This window comes from Limanda limanda, chromosome 13 (assembly GCF_963576545.1).
Source record: "Limanda limanda chromosome 13, fLimLim1.1, whole genome shotgun sequence".
In the NCBI taxonomy this organism is placed as follows: Eukaryota; Metazoa; Chordata; class Actinopteri; order Pleuronectiformes; family Pleuronectidae; genus Limanda; species Limanda limanda.
This window is the reverse complement of record NC_083648.1, coordinates 458,685-476,469: the sequence shown is the minus strand read 5'-3', so window position 1 is coordinate 476,469 and position 17,785 is coordinate 458,685. Positions and strand designations below refer to the sequence as shown.

The 17,785-nt window shown below is 33.1% G+C and overlaps 1 protein-coding gene across 1 annotated transcript; it reads right to left on the bottom strand.

The window, feature by feature from the left end:
• Positions 1–503: 503 nt before the first annotated feature.
• LOC133018148 (M1-specific T cell receptor alpha chain-like) lies at positions 504–17,510 on the bottom strand. The gene is made up of 5 exons (XM_061084464.1): positions 17,437–17,510; positions 6,839–6,957; positions 2,294–2,515; positions 2,012–2,053; positions 504–1,219 (listed from the first exon to the last, which is right to left on the bottom strand). Exons 1-5 carry the CDS (start codon positions 17,508–17,510, stop codon positions 1,110–1,112), a joined length of 567 nt encoding a protein of 188 aa, XP_060940447.1. The 3' UTR covers positions 504–1,109.
• Between the last annotated feature and the right edge of the window lie 275 nt (positions 17,511–17,785).

Here is a 17,785-nt window from a genome sequence, read left to right as displayed (position 1 = left end):
TGAAGGTTTCATTAGTGCACGTGAAAGTTTCATCAGTGCACGTGAAGGTTTCATTAGTGCACGTGAAGGTTTCATTAGTGCACGTGAAAGTTTCATCGGTGCACTTGAAGGAGTCATTAGTGCACGTGAAAGTTTCATCAGTGCTTGTGAAGGTTTCATTAGTGCACGTGAAAGTCTCATCAGTGCACGTGAAGGTTTCATTAGTGCACGTGAAGGTTTCATCAGTGCACGTAAAGGTTTCATCAGTGCACGTGAAGGAGTCATAAGTGCACGTGAAGGTTTCATTAGCGCATGTGAGGGTTTCATTAGTGCACGTGAAGGAGTCATTAGTGCACGTGAAAGTTTCATCAGTGCACGTGAAGGAGTCATTAGTGCACGTGAAAGACCAATCACAGAAGACGATTTGTCTGTTTTTCAGTTTCCATTCAATTTTATTTTTTTCTTCTCTGAGACATTTTCATCTGAAAAATAAAAGATTTAAACAGAACTGAACATACATTATAAACATGTTATTACACAAGTTACAAACTCTTCATGAAAATAAAACAAAAATTACACTATCTTATGTTGAATAAAATAAAATCACCTTTAAGAAGAAACTTTAATCCAAAAAATGAATCTGTTAAAGTTTGAAATTCACAAAACTGATAATTTGAGACACAAGCACCAAACTTTGAATAATAATAATAACAGATTTTATTCAGAGGAACCTTTCAAGATAAAACCAGAAGAACATTACGAACATCGGACTGAATATGAACATGTTAAGAACACGCTACTCTCAGAGAAATCTGCAGGGGTTTCACATTAAAAGCCAAAGAGAAAAGGGCCTTCAATGCTTTAAGAATACTTTTAATCTAAAAAACTGTGCAGGAAGTATTGATAATTATTGACGTTTGATTTGTCTTCATTTGTCGGCGAATAAAAAAACAAGACAAGAGAAAGTTTCACTTTCAAAGAAACAAAACGGAAATTTACTGAAAGAGAAAAAGAGAAAAATAAAAAGTGACTGAAGCAGGATTTCTCTTTGTGCTTGAAAATGATTATCAAAATAAAAGTTAAGAAGCTAAAATATGATTGAATTTACAGGTTGTGTTGATGTGTGCGACTCAGTGACGGAGCCACAGCCGCAGCGTCATCAGCACGTTGAACACGACGGTCTTCAGGAAGAGGAGTCGCAACGCCACGACCAGCAGGGACACCGTGTTCACCGTCACATCTGAGAACCACAACACAACTAATCAAACACAACTAATCCACCACAGCACAACAAATCAACAACACAACAAATCAACAACACAACAAATCAAACACAGCACAACAAATTCAACACAACAAATCAACCACAACACAACACAACAAATCAACCACAACACAACAAATCCAACACAACAAATCAAACACAACAAATCAACCACAACACAACAAATCAAACACAACAAATCAACCACAACACAACAAATCAAACACAACAAATCAACAACAACACAACAAATCAACAACAACACAACAAATAAACCACAACACAACAAATAAACCACAACAAATCAATCACAACACAACAAATCAAACACAGCACAACAAATAAACCACAACACAACAAATCAACAACAACACAAATCAAACACAACAAATCAACCACAACACAACAAATCAAACACAACAAATCAACCACAACACAACAAATCCAACACAACAAATCAAACACAACAAATCAACCACAACACAACAAATCAAACACAACAAATCAACCACAGCACAACAAATCAACCACAACACAACAAATCAACCACAACAAATCAAACACAACACAACAAATCAAACACAACAAATCAACCACATGCAAAAAATTAACCACCACACAACAAATCAACCACAACAAATCAACCACAACACAACAAATCAACCACAACACAACAAATCAAACACAACAAATCAACCACAACACAACCACAGCTGTTAAACTGATCCATATAACTTATTAAACTGATCGATATAATTCAACACAAACCTTTGTCCAAAGTATCGACACAAACACCAGAGTCATTTTCCTCTGAAACACAACAAGTAGTTATTAGTCTTCACAAAGATGATTGAGCTGTTCAGCAGTTAAAGTGTCATGTTAACATTTAACTTCACATGTTTAATGATGACACATTTTTAACACAGTCTTCTTTGGACAAATCAAATACTTCAGCCGCCTTTATTTATTCTGAATATCACTGATGTTGTGTTTCATGTATTTGTGTTGATCATGATGTTACAGATGTGTTATTACATAGCTCACACGTACCGGGGTCACACTTTCCTCTGTGATCCTCTGACAGCAGAAGCACTTCACTGTGCAGCGAGTCGTCCGGCGCCCGGACGGCTCGGCTGCTGTTCGCTGCTGTGTGGTTTCTAAACAGGTCATTCTCCTGGGTGGCGTTGTTCCTGCTGAATCCGGTGGCCAGACACGCCCTGACGGTTCCCGTCTTGTCTTCCAGTTCATAGTAGGACGGCTCGTAATCGTCTCCTGAAAAGACAAAAGACTCACGTGAACAAAACCGAACAATCTGACGTGAAGTTCGGTGTTTGACGATCAAACTGATGAAGGCCGAAGTGAAACTCAAACCAGATTCAAAAACAAACATGAACTCAACACAATGTCCACTCGGATCCTGGAGTTCGTTGTTGTTGTAATTTCCACAACAAATTGTCTAAGGAGAAATATTGATAAAACTAAATTATACGAGGATAATGTAGACGACATGTTGTTTGTTGATATCACAGTACAAACATAACCACGTGTAATTATTAGCTTTTCATTTTGATCAATATTAAGAACCTTTATCAAATATATGAGTCGTTTAACAAAGTAGAACTAAAACTGAGAAATAAGAGGTTCAGGCATTTTATAGAAAAATGCCCGAAAATAAAAATTGTGTTTTCATCTTGAATTCATATAATTGTGAGATTTAACATGAAACTGTCAAATGTGGCACAAATAGATGATTTTTTTTGTGTTTAGTTTTCTGTGCATAATTTAAATATTTCAAATGTAGTGAAACAAAAAGAAAATCTCTGCTGTGTTATTAAAGAATTGTTGTTTGATTTGTCCGACTGATCAGAGACAGGATATTGTGTGATGATGCAGCCGAGGAACTCACTGAACCGGACAGTGAGTCGGACTCCAGATCCAAACTGGAGCCGAACGTTGTTGTTCACACAGGAAGTGAAGTCGTAACAAAAACCAAGAGCTCGGCATCAAACTGACAAAGATGATGTGATGTTGTTATTCACGTTGTGTGTTAGTACTGTATAATAGTATACTAATACATTTATGGAATATCTGTGGCATCACACGTGAGCAATTGCATCATCATATAAAACCACTTATTCTGTTGTGTGTTGTTAAAGGTTCACGGTATATTAACAAATTCATATGGTATGAATCTGAAATCATCTATTTGTAATTTGTAAGGATTGAAATGTGAGACGTGTCGCTGCTGCTGATACCAACAGAACCACTTTGATAATAATACTCTGTTTAAATACTATTTAAATGAAACATATTTAATAAATTAGTTTATTATCGAGTCTGTAGCTTCAAACTTTGATTGTTAGTTTTTGTTCTTCTGTTGAAAATTATTTTCTACAACTTATAAATAAATGTAATGTAATAAATAGTGATTCCTATCTTTTAAAACCTTTGACGAATAACCCTGAGCTGAAGGTTAATTATTACAAATTAGTTTTCTGTTATAAAACCTGGTGGTTAAATCCGAATGTATAAATGTAAGTTATCATAAATGTATAATCAGATACAAAGATCACTCACGTGAAAAGACTGTGACTCGGATCCCAGAAGCAAACAGCAGTTTGTAGTTGTTTGTATTCACACAGTAAATGAGCAGCTTTCAGAAACCACCTGAGTCTGAATCCACTAAGATTCAAGTTTGAGAAATTAATCTAAGATTCATCCGTCTCATGTTGTCACCGAACAAACATTCATCGTTTACAGTTTGTGTTTTTCTGTCGCTTGTGATGAAACTTTAACGTGTTTGAAAGTTTGAAATGTGTTTAATAGATTTCATTTTGTGACTCAGTTGAATCGAGTCGGTTCAGTTATTGTTCATGAAACATTTCCTTTAGTTACAGATTGAAACTGCATCGTTCACGTGAAATAATCTATTTATAGTTTATTGATGGTGTTTCTCTACTTCTGTTTTTTGATTTGTTTTATTACTTGACAAGAAAAAACTTCAATGTGACAAACTACATTAACGTCATTGATCACCATCCTCATTTTAATATTCACACTTACTTTCAAGTACTGAAAACTGTTTTATTAATAAAAAATAATTCATCAAAATTCAAAAATTAATTTTTCTTGAATAAATTCATTTGTAATTTCTGAAATTCTCATCCCAGATATTGACTTAATGTAAATCTATAAAAATAAAACGGTATCTGTTGATTTGAGCGAGTGTTTGGATGTTTACACGACGTCGCTGTTGAATCTTTCAGTTATTATCATATAAACCTTCATGTCCAATCTTCTCTTATGATTCAAAAGAAAATAATGGCCAATAAAAAGAAATAGATATTTTTATATTCAGATTTTAATCAGATTTTACTCACTGTTGTGCACGATGAGTTTAATCCCAGATCCAAACTGGAGTTTTTGCAAACCAGTACCAGTCACACAGTTCAGGGAGGATGAGCAATAACTCCAGTTCCTTCAGAAACTTGATCAGCACATATTTTATATTCTATGTTCATTTCTTTGAATTATATTTTAGTTGGTAACTTTCTCAGCACAAAAATATATAAAAATGATAATTGTTCAGTAAGAGTTGTTCTTTTAAATTAAATTGACTCAAACATTAATGTGAACTTCATTTCCTTGTTGTGTCTGAAACGGAGATGAAGAGGAAACTGTTCAAATAAAGATAAATAAGTTTAGAACAACAAACCTAAGTTTTCTGAACAAACTCCAAACGAGAAGTCGAACCAGAGATTTACTTTTGGTTTTGTTTCTTTATCAGATCAAAATGTAGAATTATGACAAACTGCAGAATCCTCTCATGGAAACATTTGAATTTACTTTAAATTTTACTTTTAGTATATTAATTATAAGGAAGCCACTCACTTGGTTCTAGAAACAAACACTGGGTTCTTATTAATTATTATTTTCAGAAAGTTGAAGGGAGCTCATGTTCTTACTGGTTTGTACCAACAAAGTGGTTCCACTGCCAAAGAGAAGTTTGGTTCCTCCGAGATTCACACAGCGACGACAGGAGGAACGAAAACTGAGTCTCACTTCATACACATAATCATACTGAGGATGATTATTATTACAGTTTTATACACAACCGAATGCTGGTTTTATCAGAACAAGCTCAGTATTACAGTATTATTCTTATTGTTGTGATTGAAAGTGAGTAATACTTATTTATATATAAATATTTATTATCTCTGAATTCACACTAACAAAGAATCATCTTATGTGACAGAACTGACAGTACCATGAATATTAACACCATATAACTACATTGAATATTATATTTTACAGAAATGTCTTTTTGGAATTGGAGGAATCTGAGTTCCTCAGCCCGATTTGATTTAGTTTAGATATTATTATTTAATATTAAAAGTGTAATTATTTTACCAGAACCCTTTTTAAATGAGAATCACTTTTCTATACTTGTTTTTTATTAATGACAAAAGTATGTCAAAAAAATCTGAATTAGTTTTTCTCCAGTTGTTCCAGCGCAGATGACGAGTGTCACTCTGTCTTTTATTAAATCTCATTTTGTCGACACTTTTATCATTAAACTGAAAAAGACTGAAGAAAAACATCTGGAGCTCAGAAACATACAAATAAAAAAACATGATGAATTTAGTTTCTAACAGATTTTAATAAACAGTCATTAAACTCAACCTGCTCTTGGCTGGTTAATGGTTTTATAATATTTTAAATGATATCACTGACTTAACATCAGCACTCACAACGTTCGGTGCAGTTTAAAGGTTTGGAAACATAAAGTTGACTGACAGTGGATCAGTAACTTCTTCTATATGGTAAATATATATATATATACATATATATATACATATATATACACATTTTCTAAATATCTGAACTTTACTCACTGCTCTTCACCATCAGTTTGGTTCCTTTTCCAAAAATAAGTTTCCATCCTGACCCTGATGATGTCACACAGTGAATCGGCTCTGAACAATAATCACTTCCTCATACTTCACATAGTTATACTTCAAAAAGAACTAATGATTTCTCATCAGGATGGATTTAAGTTATTCAGGTGAAATAATGAGATCTATAGATCTTATAGATAGATCTATAAAGATATTGATCGCAGCCGCTCACACAAAAATTAATTCTGAAGATATGTGGAGCAACAACAAATTCACAAACAATTATTCTGTGACAACATTTGTAAAGTTAAATGTTCTTTGAGGTTAATTATGGTCTGATGACTCGTGAGGATGTTTTCACATTTAAAACAAATAGTTTAAAGTGCAGAAGTTTAAATATTGGTCCTGTCCTTGGTTTTCTGTTTATTTATGTAGAATAACTTGTAATGTTTATTGTAACTTCTACATGGAACGTCGGTTTGATAACGACCCCGACTCACCAGCTGCTCGGCAGCGAGCTGTGACTGACGGCTGAGTGGAAACAGACTCGTTAAATAATCCTCACTGTTTGGGGATTATCATGAATTTCAAACCATCGCATAACTTATGTTTATGTGATTTAATTCTTACGATAACAAGTGAGTGTTTGTGTAAAATGAAACGAACAAGTCCTGTTTTCTTTGCCTGTTTAACTCACGGTTTCCCACAGTGACTTTGATCCCTGGTCCGAACAGAAGCCTCCTGCTTCCTGACGCCGTCACACAGTGAAGTTCATCTGAACAAGAACTACACTTCACTTCATAAAGGTCTTTACAACTAACGAGAAAACTCTATAGAGCCGTTTAACTAAAAAAGATCAATAATACTAAATTAACTCGATTGATTAAATCCATAAACGTGTTTGTCAATTGAAATCATTGTGAAAACAAATCTCTTCTCTTTGGGTTGTTTTTTAATTTGAGCACGTTTTTTAATCGCAGCTGAATTCATCAAATTGTTTTATTTTATTTTAACCATTTGTATTTTGATGTTTTGCGTGTTGCTGTTTCCTTGTTGTACCTTTTACCTTGTGAAGCACTCAAAGTGTTTGAATGTGTTATAAAGAGACATCGACATACTGAACAGGAACTAACCGTAACTAAACCGTAAAGTAAACGTTGATGTTCATGAGAGGAGAAACATTTGTTGTAATAGAAGAACAATATTAGCTTTAAGAAATGGAGAAATGATAGAATAAAAATAACTAACACTTTTCCTGTGCAAATTCAATTCATTCATATATATATATATATATACACACACACTTCACATCATCAGCAAACTGTTTCACTTCAGAAGAACAAGAACAAATGTTTGAAACACACAATGGACTGAACTCACATTGTGAACATTTGACACTTTCAGTTGTTCAGTATCTAAATAAAACATCAATACAGTTAAAACTCACTGGATTCAATAACCAACGTTATTACTTATTACGCTGAATATCATAAATTCACTTCCTGTTTGCTGAATCTATGATTTACTTCTATTGACGACAAAACATTTTAAATTCTTCAACTATAAGATTAAGTTAAATTTGATTTTATATCGAAATCTTAGATATTTGATCAATTATCACATCTTTGGCAAATTCACTTGAGTTTCAAAACAAAGTTTTGTACATTTAATCAAGTCTGTAGTAAACAACCGTAGTTTGTAGAGACTGAACCACTAGTGGGTAAAATTTAAGAAGTGAATTAAGGCCATAAGAACCAATCTATAATTAATGTTACATGTACAAAGCTGATTTTGAGGATTAAATAAATAAATGTTCCTTTTGTAGAAACAGAATTATTCCAGTATCATCCTATATCCGGCAGAAAGACGCAGACTGATTTAAATGTGATACTCACTGATGTTTACTGTAAGTTTGGTTCCGGCCCCAAAGACGATTTGATCAGTTCCAGAAAGAGTCGCACAATGAATCTGATCCAAACAATAACTACAGACACAGTTGTTCTCCTAAAAAACAGGTCAGTTTGTTTTTGGCTTCATAATTAATTGTGTCAGATTGTTTTTTAACCACATATAAATAAACCTATAATTAAGAACTCCTGTACCTTAAGTGTCGACTTTAAACAGCTTCAAACACAGAGCAAAACATGTAGTTTGGTTGTTAATATACATATAGAAGAATATTATATATAGATATGAATATTATATCTATATATAATATTCTTTCATCTGCTTCAGTCAATAAAAAAAAGCTTTTAAGTCCAAATAAAACTAAAACCTGCTGAAACTTAAGTTAAATCATGTTCTCCTATTGATCAGATATTACATGGATATTGGATCTTACTTGTTTGAATGTTGAGTTTTGTTCCTGTTCCAAACATGAGTTTCACTCCAGATCCATCATTCACACAACGTGAAGCATCACAACACAAACTCAGCAGAGCAACAAACAAACCTCCTGAAGAAAAAAGATCCTTTCTCCAGTTTGGATTCAGCGAAACTTCCTTTTTTCTGTGACTTAGTTCCTGAAGTTAAAGATTCTACCTGAGGTTTTGTTTTTCTTTCGGTGAACACGTGTGAACATGATGTAAACGTGTACTCACTGGGTTCAATGGTTAATCTGGTTCCACTTAATGTATATATATATATATAATACTTTGTGTGTAAGGATATACATTATATTTATATATCAGTACTCACTGGGTTCAATGGTTAATCTGGTTCCTCTTCCAAAGATCATCTTATTCACACCAACATTCACACAACATGAAACACCAACACACAAACTGCACATCCTGACATTTAGAGAGAAACCTTCTACATTCATCACTATTTACATCAATCTAATAAATATTATAAAGGTTCAAATGACATGTGAATTACTTACTGTACAGTAGAGACTGTATACAATATTGTAGTGTTAATAATGTTGATTGGGATTTTATAATTATTTATGATTATAATGATCATTGAAATATCTGCCAATTATTTTGCTTTTGTACATGTTAAAATATATAATGTGTATAATCTGTCCTCACTGGGTTCAGTGTTTAATCTGGTTCCACTTAATATATATATATATATATATATATATATATATAATACTTTGTGTATAAGGATATACATTATATTTATATATCAGTACTCACTGAGTTCAGTGTTTAATCTGGTTCTACTTAATATATATATATATATATATATATATATATAATACTTTGTGTATAAGGATATACATTATATTTATATATCAGTACTCACTGAGTTCAGTGTTTAATCTGGTTCCACTTCCAAACATCATCTTTTGATTTGTGTCAGTCACACAACTCAAAGCTTCATAACACAAACTGAGCCAAACTTCATTTAAAAAAATACATTTTCCAGTGAGACTATAAATAAAGTAACATTGTTAATACTAGATATATTTATTATTCTTTTAGATTATTCATATTAATAATGTGTATAACTTATATCAGTACTCACTGGGTTCAATGTTTAATCTTGTTATATTTATACATCAGATGATCAGATAAACATCGATCCAGATTCTTATGATGAATGAATTTATGATTTTATGTGTTATATTAAAGTTTGTTTGAAAATGGTTCATACAGATATATTTTAATTTATATCGATACTCACTGAGTTCAACGTTTAATCTGGTTCCACTTCCGAAGATCAACTTTTGATTTCCACCAGTCACACAACACGAAGCTTCATAACACAAACTCACTGTGACATGATCTGAGCTAAACTTCATTCATAAAAAAACATCAGCTAAATATAATCAAATTAAACATATTCTATATCAAACTTCTGATATTTACTATTTACTTATTCTCCAATCATCTGTTGTTTTGTTTTCGTTTGTTTTCCTGCACAACACATTGTTTTAAATAAAGTTCTATATGAATAATATTAGAATCTATATCGGTACTCACTGGGTTCAATGGTTAATCTGGTTCCACTTCCAAAGATCATCTTATACCCTCCAGCATTCACACAACATGAAACCTCACAACACAAACTCCGCTGTGCACTTCACCCACACTTCATCTACACACTTTAAACTGAACAGAATTTGAATATTTGAAACGATTTTCCATAAAGAATAATTCTACTATAGTGTGCTATACGTTAAATGCTAATTGTGACACTACAGAAAATGAACGAGATGTATTATTGATTTTATGTAATAAAACATAGGAGAGTTTGAGTTAACAATCCTCTATATAAAAGGATGTATATATATATATATAATCTATATCAGTACTCACTGGGTTCCACGATTAATCTGGTTCCACTTCCAAACACGATCTTATTTAAACCTCCAGTATTCACACAACATGAAACCTCACAACACAAACTCAGCTGTGACTTCCTCAACAAACTTCATTTACAGACAATCTTAATAATTGAAACCAGCTGGTTTCTTATTTTTATATACGACACTTTCATTCAACAATGTTCTGTTTTCATCTGTGAATTTAATAGAGATGATAGATTTACTACAGTGGAGCCACTACACAAATTAATTCAGATACTTTATGTATATGTATAAAATATTGTAAAATGCCCACAGAGTCATATTTAGAATCTAAACCAGTGCTCACTGAGTTCAGTGTTTAATCTGGTTCCACTTAATATATATATATATATATATATATATATAATACTTTGTGTGTAAGGATATACATTATATTTATATATCAGTACTCACTGAGTTCAGTGTTTAATCTGATTCCACTTAATATATAATACTTTGTGTATAAGGATATACATTATATCTATATATCAGTACTCACTGAGTTCAGTGTTTAATCTGGTTCTACTTTATATATATATATATATATATATATATATATATATATATATATATATAATACTTTGTGTATAAGGATATACATTATATTTATATATCAGTACTCACTGAGTTCAATGTTTAATCTGGTTCCACTTCCAAACATCATCTTTTGATTTGTGTCAGTCACACAACTCAAAGCTTCATAACACAAACTGAGCCAAACTTCATTAAAAAAAATACATTTTCTAGTGAGACTATAAATAAAGTAACATTGTTAATACTAGATATATTTATTATTCTTTTAGATTATTCATATTAATAATGTGTATAACTTATATCAGTACTCACTGGGTTCAATGTTTAATCTTGTTATATTTATACATCAGATGATCAGAGATACATCGATCCTGATTCTTATGATGAATGAATTTATGATTTTATGTGTTATATTAAAGTTTGTTTGAAAGATGGTTCATACAGATATATTTTAATTTATATCGATACTCACTGAGTTCAACGTTTAATCTGGTTCCACTTCCGAAGATCAACTTTTGATTTCCAACAGTCACACAACACGAAGCTTCATAACACAAACTCACTGTGACATGATCTGAGCTAAACTTCATTCATAAAAAAACATCAACTAAATATAATCAAATTAAACATATTCTATATCAAACTTCTGATATTTACTATTTACTTATTCTCCAATCATCTGTTGTTTTGTTTTCGTTTGTTTTCCTGCACAACACATTGTTTTAAATAAAGTTCTATATGAATAATATTAGAATCTATATCGGTACTCACTGGGTTCAATGGTTAATCTGGTTCCACTTCCAAAGATCATCTTATACCCTCCAGTATTCACACAACGTGAAACCTCACAACACAAACTCCGCTGTGCACTTCACCCACACTTCATCTACACACTTTAAACTGAACAGAATTTGAATATTTGAAACGATTTTCCATAAAGAATAATTCTACTATAGTGTGCTATACGTTAAATGGTAATTGTGACAGTACAGAAAATGAACAAGATGTATTATTGATTTTATGTATTAAAACATAGGAGAGTTTGTGTTAACAATCCTCTATATAAAGGGATGTATATTTATATATAATCTATATCAGTACTCACTGGGTTCCACGATTAATCTGGTTCCACTTCCAAACACGATCTTATTTGCACCTCCAGTATTCACACAACATGAAACCTCACAACACAAACTCAGCTGTGACTTCCTCAACACACTTCATTTACAGACAATCTTAATAATTGAAACCAGTTTGTTTCTTATTTTTATATACGACACTTTCATTCAACAATGTTCTGTTTTCATCTGTGAATTTTATATAGATGATAGATTTACTACAGTGGAGCCACTACACAAATTAATTCAGATACTTTATGTATATGTACAAAATATTGTAAAATGCCCATAGAGTCATATTTAGAATCTAAACCAGTTCTCACTGAGTTCAGTGTTTAATCTGGTTCCACTTAATATATAATACTTTGTGTGTAAGGATATACATTATATTTATATATCAGTACTCACTGAGTTCAATGTTGAATCTGGTTCCACTTCCAAACATCATCTTTTGATTTGTGTCAGTCACACAACTCAAAGCTTCATAACACAAACTGAGCCAAACTTCATTAAAAAAAATACATTTTCTAGTGAGACTATAAATAAAGTAACATTGTTAATACTAGATATATTTATTATTCTTTTAGATTATTCATATTAATGAAGTGTATAACTTATATCAGTACTCACTGGGTTCAATGTTTAATCTTGTTATATTTATACATCAGATGATCAGAGATACATCGATCCTGATTCTTATGATGAATTAATTAATGATTTTATGTGTTATATTAAAGTTTATTTGAAAGATGGTTCATACAGATATATTTTAATTTATATCGATACTCACTGAGTTCAACGTTTAATCTGGTTCCACTTCCGAAGATCAACTTTTGATTTCCAACAGTCACACAACACGAAGCTTCATAACACAAACTCACTGTGACATGATCTGAGCTAAACTTCATTCATAAAAAAACATCAACTAAATATAATCAAATTAAACATATTCTATATCAAACTTCTGATATTTACTATTTACTTATTCTCCAATCATCTGTTGTTTTGTTTTTCTTGTTTTCCTGCACAACACATTGTTTTAAATAAAGTTCTATATGAATAATATTAGAATCTATATCGGTACTCACTGGGTTCAATGGTTAATCTGGTTCCACTTCCAAAGATCATCTTAAACCCTCCAGTATTCACACAACGTGAAACCTCACAACACAAACTCCGCTGTGCACTTCACCCACACTTCATCTACACACTTTAAACTGAACAGAATTTGAATATTTGAAACGATTTTCCATAAAGAATAATTCTACTATAGTGTGCTATACGTTAAATGGTAATTGTGACAGTACAGACAATGAACGAGATGTATTATTGATTTTATGTATTAAAACATAGGAGAGTTTGTGTTAACAATCCTCTATATAAAGGGATGTATATATATATATAATCTATATCAGTACTCACTGGGTTCCACGATTAATCTGGTTCCACTTCCAAACACGATCTTATTTGAACCTCCAGTATTCACACAACATGAAACCTCACAACACAAACTCAGCTGTGACTTCCTCAACACACTTCATTTACAGACAATCTTAATAATTGAAACCAGCTGGTTTCTTATTTTTATATACGACACTTTCATTCAACAATGTTCTGTTTTCATCTGTGAATTTAATAGAGATGATAGATTTACTACAGTGGAGCCACTACACAAATTAATTCAGATATTTTACGTATATGTATAAAATATTGTAAAATGCCCACAGAGTCATATTTAGAATCTAAACCAGTGCTCACTGAGTTCCACAGTTAATCTGGTTCCACTTAATATATATATATATATACATTATATTTATATATCAGTACTCACTGAGTTCAATGTTTAATCTGGTTCCACTTCCAAACATCATCTTTTGATTTGTGTCAGTCACACAACTCAAAGCTTCATAACACAAACTGAGCCAAACTTCATTAAAAAAAATACATTTTCTAGTGAGACTCTAAATAAAGTAACATTGTTAATACTAGATATATTTATTATTCTTTTAGATTATTCATATTAATGAAGTGTATAACTTATATCAGTACTCACTGGGTTCAATGTTTAATCTTGTTATATTTATACATCAGATGATCAGAGATACATCGATCCTGATTCTTATGATGAATGAATTTATGATTTTATGTGTTATATTAAAGTTTGTTTGAAAATGGTTCATACGGATATATTTTAATTTATATCGATACTCACTGAGTTCAACGTTTAATCTGGTTCCACTTCCGAAGATCAACTTTTGATTTCCACCAGTCACACAACACGAAGCTTCATAACACAAACTCACTGTGACATGATCTGACCTAAACTTCATTCATAAAAAAACATCAACTAAATATAATCAAATTAAACATATTCTATATCAAACTTCTGATATTTACTATTTACTTATTCTCCAATCATCTGTTGTTTTGTTTTGGTTTGTTTTCCTGCACAACACATTGTTTTAAATAAAGTTCTATATGAATAATATTAGAATCTATATCGGTACTCACTGGGTTCAATGGTTAATCTGGTTCCACTTCCAAAGATCATCTTATACCCTCCAGCATTCACACAACGTGAAACCTCACAACACAAACTCCGCTGTGCACTTCACCCACACTTCATCTACACACTTTAAACTGAACAGAATTTGAATATTTGAAACGAATAAATAAAGAATAATTCTACTATAGTGTGCTATACGTTAAATGGTAATTGTGACAGTACAGACAATGAACGAGATGTATTATTGATTTTATGTAATAAAACATAGGAGAGTTTGAGTTAACAATCCTCTATATAAAAGGGATTTATATATATATATAATCTATATCAGTACTCACTGGGTTCCACGATTAATCTGGTTCCACTTCCAAACACGATCTTATATGAACCTCCAGTATTCACACAACATGAAACCTCACAACACAAACTCAGCTGTGACTTCCTCAACACACTTCATTTACAGACAATCTTAATAATTGAAACCAGCTGGTTTCTTATTTTTATATACGACACTTTCATTCAACAATGTTCTGTTTTCATCTGTGAATTTAATAGAGATGATAGATTTACTACAGTGGAGCCACTACACAAATTAATTCAGATACTTTATGTATATGTATAAAATATTGTAAAATGCCCATAGAGTCATATTTAGAATCTAAACCAGTGCTCACTGGGTTCCACAGTTAATCTGGTTCCACTTGTATAAATCCTCTTCCGTCCTCCAGCTCTCAAACCTCATGACAACACGTTCACATTCCGTTTAATGCTCAGTCACTCAGAGCTGCCGTCGAACATTCGGATCATAACTAACATGTGAATATTAATGAGCAGGTGAGCAGCTGGTTGATGAATTTATTACGGTTATGATTCTTTATTTTAAGATTCTCACTGCGATTCTTCAGAGTTTAGAAGAATTAAACTTACTGTGTTTAGTTTAATGTCACTTCCAATAGAAATCATATGTTTTCAGATGAACATTAATCTGAGATAAAAACATTATCCTGGATTTGTTAATGACAGAGATCAATCAATTCTGAAGTTGAATGAATCTCATTATCTGACTTGCTGCTGTAAAACAACTGTGGTCACAAGAATATTACATAACACACACACATATAAATACATATATATATATAAATATATTTATATATATATATATATATACATATAGTAGTATTACTTACTGGTGTAAACAGTGAGCTTTGTTCCACTTCCAAACACAGTTGTGTATCCGCCCTGACCAGTCACACACAGACAAACAGCTAAACAAAAACCAGTCGCACACTGTACTATCTTTGAATAAAACTTTACTCGTACTGTGGCTGTGACAGACGGTTTGATTCAACTTGTGATTCATGTTCATGACCGATGGTGATAATAAACATTTATGAATTAATTTACAGACCTGAGGACACCAGCAGCCTCACTCCACCACTGAAGACCAGTTTGTTCCCAGATCCAGACACACCAAGACTCACACCCGTACACAAACCTCTCACAACACACAAACCTCTCACAACACACAAACCTCTCACAACACACAAACCTCATCATATCAACGACAAATTCATATTTGTATCTCTTAAATGTTTGAATTCATTAGATTCTTAGATATGATTTTCTTCATGTCTGTGGAATTGATGGTCTTTTCTATCTCCTGTGAATTTGTATTTTGGTGAAAATGTAAGTAATAAAACTACAACATTGATTTGTATATGTTTAACTGTTAAATTCATCTAATCTTGTACATTTGTCACAGAGAGTTTCTACTGGACCGTCCCCAGTGAGTCCAGTTAAACTATTCAAAAGAAAAGAGTCTAATTTAAAAACACAGATTAAGAAACTTTATCCACATGAACAAAAAACTAGATGTCTTACCAGTTTCCACCGTCAGTTTGATTCCACGGCTGAAGTAAAGTTTTCCTGCTCCCTGAGTATTCACACTCTAACACACACTGTGACAAATACTGACGAGAGGAAGCAGCTTTATTATTTTGTATTTAACTTTGGTCCAAACCCGTCGTCTGTTTTCTAATCCTCCGTCTGCATCGTCCGATATCTTTACACATTTGTCTGTTTTTCCCAGTTTGACTTGTAGAGCTCAAATAAAAATCATATACCGAACATTACTGAAGATTATAATCTTCTGTCAGACTTTACTCATCATCCATTTTCTACTCTCGTGCAGTTTATCAAAATCACCACAAGCGTTCGTTTTTCACGTTAAGAAGTTTGAGGAGAAACTCACCAGCGGCTCAGACGTCACAGTCGTTAGCCTCCATCACACAGACGTCAATTCTCCGGAGACAAACTGCGTTTGTTTGTCTTCAGCATCACATGATCCTCTTCTGGTTCTGTCGCCTGGAAGCTGTCGGACAGAGACCAAAACTAAATATAGGATAATTTCCCTCCAGTTATTTGCAGATGCTCTGAGAAGTGGAAGTGGGATGATGGGATCAATGACCTCAGTTATCAACATTTCATCACAGGTTGATGAACGTCGCAGGAAAATCTCTCCGATTAACGCAGAAGGTCCGAAGTAGGATTTGACGCACAGATGTCAGCTGCTGGACCAGATCGTTTCCCTCCGGATCAAAAGGGACTCAGAGAGGAAATCACCCTGAGGAAGGAAACAGAGATTAGGATATAATACAGTATCATCTGCATACAGAGGAGTTATTGCAGTGTGAACAGAAGAGGGCCTGAAATTGATCCCTGGTGCATCCCCCCACCCCCCCCCGCACAAAGCAACACACACTCAACAGCAGCGTCACCAGCAGGTGGTGGTGGTGGTGGTGGTGGTGGGGGGGTCCTTCTTCACCTTCTTGTCCCACAGCAGCAGAGAGTGGAGTCTGGCCCTGATCCTGATGAAGATGGAGATGAAGATGATGAAGATGATCAGGGCCATGGCTCCTCCTCTCAGATAAAAACTACCCTGAGAGTTTATAGTTTCTGTAGCAGCAGGAAGGAAACAGCAGAAGTGATGTGACCTGTTTCTGAAGCCAAATTCACCTGCGACCTAAAAAACCTCCAAAGCAAAGGAGTCATCGAATATCTGGATGAGCTCAGGAGGTCGGACCGGACAGGACCTCCTGAACTGTGGATGAGAGGAGGATGAGAGGTCCGACCCGGACTCATCCAGGTCTCCGGTCTTTTCTTCCTCTGTGGAGCAGCTTTCAGATC